The sequence below is a fragment of the Borostomias antarcticus genome, assembly GCF_949987555.1.
Source record: "Borostomias antarcticus genome assembly, contig: scaffold_263, whole genome shotgun sequence".
In the NCBI taxonomy this organism is placed as follows: Eukaryota; Metazoa; Chordata; class Actinopteri; order Stomiiformes; family Stomiidae; genus Borostomias; species Borostomias antarcticus.
This window is the reverse complement of record NW_028175645.1, coordinates 15,768-22,500: the sequence shown is the minus strand read 5'-3', so window position 1 is coordinate 22,500 and position 6,733 is coordinate 15,768. Positions and strand designations below refer to the sequence as shown.

The following is a 6,733-nucleotide window of genomic DNA, read 5'->3' as shown; positions in this document are numbered from 1 at the left end:
CAAAAATGAAGGAAAAAAGGAACAGACAGAATGTTGACTCTCAGAGGCGTTTAACCCAAAAGTCGTTCTAAGTCTGTTTCTCCCTGTCCAACTCAACACAGCACAGTCTGGCCCTGTCCAACTCAACACAGCACAGTCTGGCCCTGTCCAACTCAACACAGCACAGTCTGGCCCTGTCCAACTCAACACAGCACAGTCTGGTCCTGTCCAACTCAACACAGCACAGTCTGGTCCTGTCCAACTCAACACAGCACAGTCTGGTCCTGTCCAACTCAACACAGCACAGTCTGGTCCTGTCCAACTCAACACAGCACAGTCTGGCCCTGTCCAACTCAACACAGCACAGTCTGGCCCTGTCCAACTCAACACAGCACAGTCTGGTCCTGTCCAACTCAACACAGCACAGTCTGGTCCTGTCCAACTCAACACAGCACAGTCTGGCCCTGTCCAACTCAACACAGCACAGTCTGGCCCTGTCCAACTCAACACAGCACAGTCTGGCCCTGTCCAACTCAACACAGCACAGTCTGGTCCTGTCCAACTCAACACAGCACAGTCTGGCGCAGTCCACAATAGTTAGTCCAGCCCAGCCCAGCCCAGCTCAGCTCAGTCCAGCCCAGCCCAGCCCAGTCCAGTCCAGCCCAGCCCAGCCCAGTCCAGCCCAGCCCAGCCCAGCCCAGCCCAGCCCAGCCCAGCCCAGTCCAGTCCAGTCCAGCCCAGTCCAGTCCAGTCCAGCCCAGCCCAGCCCAGCCCAGCCCAGCCCAGCCCAGTCCAGCCCAGTCCAGCCCTACCAGCCCAGCCCAGCCCAGCCCAGCCCAGTCCAGCCCAGTCCAGTCCAGCCCAGCCCAGCCCAGCCCAGCCCAGTCCAGCCCTACCAGTCCAGTCCAGTCCAGTCCAGTCCAGCCCAGCTCAGCTCAGCCCACTTTGCCCCCAGAGCTTCTGCACCATCTCAGCCTTCTGTGCTGGAAAATGGCTCAGGCTAAATATGTGCACCAAGATAACAGCGGAAGAATACAAATAAGTATTTATCATCTGAAAACCATGTTTAATCCCTCAGATTTGACTTCCCCCCTTTTTCTGTTCCCATAGTGGGGCAACAAAACCAGGCCTCGCTATCAGGGAGCGGGAGAGAGAGATTAATCTGGGAAAGCAGCTTTCAGGGGGAAGAGGGGGATGATTGCGGAGCACTCCCAGGGAATAGGGTTTAGGGTCCAGGGAAAACCATCAGCCAGACGAACCACGCAGCCCACTAGAAATCTCCCTAATACGCACACACACGCGCACGCACACACACACACACACACACACACACACACACACACACACACACACTCCTCTGTGGCCCCCACATATCTGCTCCTCTGATTATGATTTGAGCTCTTGAGTGTAATATGGGGTTGAGCAGCAGCTGCGGAGGAGCTGGGTGTGTCTGTAGGAGGAGCTGGGGGGGGGTCTGTAGGAGGAGCTGGGTGTGTCTGTAGGAGGAGGTGGGAGGTCTGTAGGAGGAGGTGGGTGTGTCTGTAGGAGGAGCTGGGGGGGGTCTAGGAGGAGCTGGGTGTGTCTGTAGGAGGAGCTGGTGGGTCTGTAGGAGGAGCTGGGGGGGGTCTAGGAGGAGCTGGGTGTGTCTGTAGGAGGAGCTGGGTGTGTCTGTAGGAGGAGCTGGGGGGGGGTCTGTAGGAGGAGCTGGGTGTGTCTGTAGGAGGAGCTGGGGGGTCTAGGAGGAGCTGGGGGGTCTAGGAGGAGCTGGGAGGTCTGTAGGAGGAGCTGGGGGGTCTAGGAGGAGCTGGGAGGTCTGTAGGAGGAGCTGGTGGGTCTGTAGGAGGAGCTGGGAGGTCTGTAGGAGGAGCTGGGAGGTCTGTAGGAGGAGGTGGGAGGTCTGTAGGAGGAGGTGGGTGTGTCTGTAGGAGGAGCTGGGAGGTCTGTAGGAGGAGCTGGGTGTGTCTGTAGGAGGAGCTGGGAGGTCTGTAGGAGGAGCTGGTGGGTCTGTAGGAGGAGCTGGGAGGTCTGTAGGAGGAGGTGGGAGGTCTGTAGGAGGAGGTGGGTGGGTCTGTAGGAGGAGGTGGGAGGTCTGTAGGAGGAGCTGGGGGGTCTGTAGGAGGAGCTGGGAGGTCTGTAGGAGGAGCTGGGAGGTCTGTAGGAGGAGCTGGGAGGTCTGTAGGAGGAGGTGGGAGGTCTGTAGGAGGAGGTGGGTGTGTCTGTAGGAGGAGCTGGGTGTGTCTGTAGGAGGAGCTGGGGGGGTCTAGGAGGAGCTGGGAGGTCTGTAGGAGGAGGTGGGTGTGTCTGTAGGAGGAGGTGGGAGGTCTGTAGGAGGAGGTGGGTGTGTCTGTAGGAGGAGGTGGGGGGGGGTCTGTAGGAGGAGCTGGGGGGGTCTAGGAGGAGCTGGGAGGTCTGTAGGAGGAGCTGGGGGGGGGTCTGTAGGAGGAGCTGGGTGTGTCTGTAGGAGGAGCTGGGGGGTCTGTAGGAGGAGCTGGGGGAGTCTAGGAGGAGCTGGGGGGGGGTCTGTAGGAGGAGCTGGGTGTGTCTGTAGGAGGAGATGGGAGGTCTGTAGGAGGAGGTGGGTGTGTCTGTAGGAGGAGCTGGGAGGTCTGTAGGAGGAGCTGGGGGGGTCTAGGAGGAGCTGGGAGGTCTGTAGGAGGAGCTGGGGGGTCTGTAGGAGGAGCTGGGGGTCTGTAGGAGGAGCTGGTGGGTCTGTAGGAGGAGCTGGGGGGTCTGTAGGAGGAGCTGGGTGTGTCTGTAGGAGGAGCTGGGAGGTCTGTAGAAGGAGCAGGGGGGTCTGTAGGAGGAGCAGGGGGGTCTGTAGGAGGAGCTGGGAGGTCTGTAGGAGGAGCTGGGGGGTCTGTAGGAGGAGCTGGGGGGTCTGTAGGAGGAGCTGGGTGTGTCTGTAGGAGGAGCTGGGAGGTCTGTAGAAGGAGCAGGGGGGTCTGTAGCGCAGCGGCATGGCCGTGGTGAAGCTGTGGTGAAGCTAATTCTAATGAAGGTGTTTCCAGTGTTATTATGTATTCATGTTCAGTGCTGGAGAGCCGTGAGACTGCAGGGGTCAAATATGAACAGGAATATCAAAAGGGTCTGATGGAGGCGGGACTCATGACCCTGAACAAACTCATCAGTGTTGCGTTGCCATGGATAAGGATGAGCGCACAGCAAATACACAATTAATATAATATGACTGTTTATTTGTATTTTTTCTGCAGCTTTATGTAAGATTGATGGAAATGATTGCCGTTAATGCAGTAGATACACACATAGGAGTGTGTGTGTGTGTGTGTTTGCGCGTGCACACAGAGGTTAGAGGAGAAGGCATTGGCTTTCACATGAACAGACAGAAGAGAGGAAGGGAGGGAGGAGGAGAGGAAAGAGAGGAGAAGGGAGTAGGGCTATAGGAAGGTGGTGGGTGTGTGAGGGATATGGGGGGGGTTGGAGGTGGAGGAGTGTGGTGGGGGGGTGAGGGATATGGTGGGGGGGTGAGGGGGCTGGAGGTGGAGGAGTGTGGTGGGGGGGTGAGGGATATGGTGGGGGGGGGGGTGAGGGGGTTGGAGGTGGAGGAGTGTGGTGGGGGGGTGAGGGATATGGTGGGGGGGGGGGTGAGGGGGTTGGAGGTGGAGGAGTGTGGTGGGGGGGTGAGGGATATGGTGGGGGGGGGGGGTGAGGGGGTTGGAGGTGGAGGAGTGTGGTGGGGGGGTGAGGGATATGGGGGGGGGGGGGGGTGAGGGGGTTGGAGGTGGAGGAGTGTGGTGGGGGGGTGAGGGATATGGTGGGGGCGGGGGGTGAGGGGGCTGGAGGTGGAGGAGTGTGGTGGGGGGGGATGAGGGATATGGTGGGGGGGTGAGGGGGCTGGAGGTGGAGGAGTGTGGTGGGGGGGGGTGAGGGATATGGTGGGGGGGGGGGGGGGTGAGGGGGTTGGAGGTGGAGGAGTGTGGTGGGGGGGGGTGAGGGATATGGTGGGGGGGGGGGGTGAGGGGGTTGGAGGTGGAGGAGTGTGGTGGGGGGGGGTGAGGGATATGGTGGGGGGGTGAGGGGGCTGGAGGTGGAGGAGTGTGGTGGGGGGGGGTGAGGGATATGGTGGGGGGGTGAGGGGGCTGGAGGTGGAGGCAAGTAGCTTATTATTTCTCTCCTCATGTGTCTCTCTCTCTTCCCTTGCAGAACCACACACTGAGCCAGCACGCTCACTGAGCCGGTCCCCGGCAGGACGCCCGGCTCAGCCCAGCCCCCCGACCCAGACCCCGCAGGGGAGCGCCATTTCAACATCACAGCCAATCAAAGTGTCATTTGCTAGTCACATGTAAAACTCTAACGATGTCGCCACCAGGCGCGGCTATTACGAGCAGTGGGGAATGAATATTAATGGAATATGCTATTAAAAAAGAAAAGGGGGGAAGAGAAAGAGAAGAAAGGAAGAGATGAAGGAGAGAAAGGGGTATTGTACGTGCAGTATTTTTTATCGTCCCTTTGCTTTTCCCCCGGTTGTGCGTTTTTTGTTGGGTTTTTTTTAACAAAAGAAAGAAAAATGGAAGAAAACCCCAGAATAAAAGGGCCCTTCCCCACTCTGGTTTAGTATGTAGATACGCTTCCCCCTCCCTTCTTGGTTGCTTCTGTATCAAACTTCATAGGTGACAATTTGTTTTATTTCCTCTTTTTGCATCTGTTTTTGGTTCTCTTTTGGTTTTTGTACCGTTTATTTCTTGCAGTAAATAGGTACTTGTGCCGTGTTGTGATTGTTTGCCAGTCGTAATATTTCTGAGTTGTTTCCTCCTCTTTATTATTATTATTGGGTTGTTTTTTTTTTTCTTCTTTTTTTATTTTTTGTAATTACAATAAAAATGGCATAAAACAAAATAAAGTGTAATAAAAACAGGATGGTTATGATTGGGTTTTCCAGTCTTCGGGCCTGACGGTTATTGTAAAAATGAATATCATCAATTTCAGTGCAGCTGAATGATGTCTGCTTTTTAAATGTGAATTAACCAGATTGCAATAACTAGTACAGTCAAAAAAATAAAACAAATATCACAAATAAAGGGAATACATGTGTGGATTGTTTTCTTATTAATGAAACTCAGATACTTGCTAAGGAGCATTTCTTTGGTTAAGCTGTCATCCACAGGATTCATCAAATACTTCAACTAGGCTACATTTGATCAAATATCTCAACTATATTTGATCAAATATCTCAACTACATTTTCAGGAAAAATAAAGACCATGAACTACAGTTACCAGGCTGCAGTCACTCACTCTGGTGCTCTGTCATTAGTTTAGTTTTACACCTGTGGTCCTCTCATTCTGCATGAAATAGGCGTCTAGTCTATAATGAATCATCAGTCTACATGTATAAAAATTAAAATGTTTTCTATTTGGATATTTTATTTCTATTTTGTTTTCATTTTTGTGTCAGGGTGATGGCACAAGAAATGTTCTTGTTAAATAATGTGTCTGAGTAATCCCGTAAGGGAGGGGCCATGTTGGAATGGGCAGACACGGAAATAACCATTTTCATTCATTCATTCATTCATTCATTCATTCATTGTACAGTAGCCGACTGTTTCTGAGAAGTCCAGTTGATATTGATCATCCGGCCGCAGCACATCGGCGATGTTACAGCAGTCAGAGGAAAGCAGACGGAATGTCCTTTTATTGCGCTCCTCTCTCACAGACGGTTGGCTTGACGACCATAAGGTTTTCCGCTTTAATTGCATCCATGTGTTGAAAGCAGCTGGTTCAGCCGGTGAGTCTGGAGGCTTCTGGCGGCCAGAAGGTCGGTGCCGTTCCCAGAAATCACTCATCGGAACACATCGATACACCACGTCACCAGGGGAGCAGTTGAACTTGTCCGTTTACGGGTGAGTCTACTTGCCATATGACTGAATTTGAACTAATACTGGTACTGTACAGTGGGTGTCTTGGACCCCAGAAACTGATAGCTACTGTATTAGGCTACTAATAAAAGGTATCTTAATAATTTTCTATGAGAGTCTCTTCCTCAGACCATAGGCAGGACTACAGTGAAGGATGAACAATAGCATCCACTGACGGGCCCAGTATGTGATGAGGCTCATCAGGCCATGAGAGGGCGGTAGTTGTGAGGAGACAGCAGGTAGGAGGAGCAGCACTATCAGTGGTGTGATATAGACTGACACCTGATTCGCTTCACTAGGACTGGGCAATAAAATTGATATATATTATATTGCAATATTTTTTCTGTGATACTGTATTGATTTTCTGCGCCACTGTATTGATACAGTAAAAAAAATTTTTTTTTACTTTTTTGGCACAAAGAAAATATACAGAACATATGGAGCTAGGCGCACGTGAAAAATAAAAAATAAAAACGTCTCACTAAATGTTCATTTATGCTGGACATGGAGAACGCAGACGGACACGGAGGAGCTTTCTGTCTGCACTCTGCCACCATTTTCGTCCGTATTTTGTCCGTCTTCCGAAAGCTTACGGATACGGGCGTAACGGAGCAGTACCAGGCCTTACCACTGGAGGTTGTGGGGGCAGTGTAGCCACAGGTTAAGCGAGACACGTCCAGACACGACGAACAGAAGAAGAAGAAGCTTCCACTTTTGAAAGCGGCGGATTTAAATGGCGGACGTTTTTGAGGACAAGCTGTGCGAGTTGGTAAGGAACTTCATCACAGTCAGTCACAGACATTCGCGCTTATAGGGCTGTTGCAGTCCAGCCAAAAAATAAGTTAAAGGTATATGTAATATATGTGGATTAAAAAAAAAAACA

The 6,733-nt window shown here is 52.7% G+C and overlaps 1 protein-coding gene across 1 annotated transcript in view; it reads left to right on the top strand.

Annotated features, from left to right (window-relative positions):
- Positions 1-4,248, top strand: part of znf423 (zinc finger protein 423) — a 57,933-nt gene extending 53,685 nt beyond the window's left edge. Inside the window, exon 5 of the mRNA XM_084463270.1 lies at positions 4,141-4,248. Within this exon, the coding sequence (XP_084319396.1) occupies positions 4,141-4,170 (30 nt within the window). The 3' untranslated portion in view covers positions 4,171-4,248. The remainder of the gene's footprint in view (positions 1-4,140) is intronic.
- Positions 4,249-6,733: the final 2,485 nt, after the last annotated feature.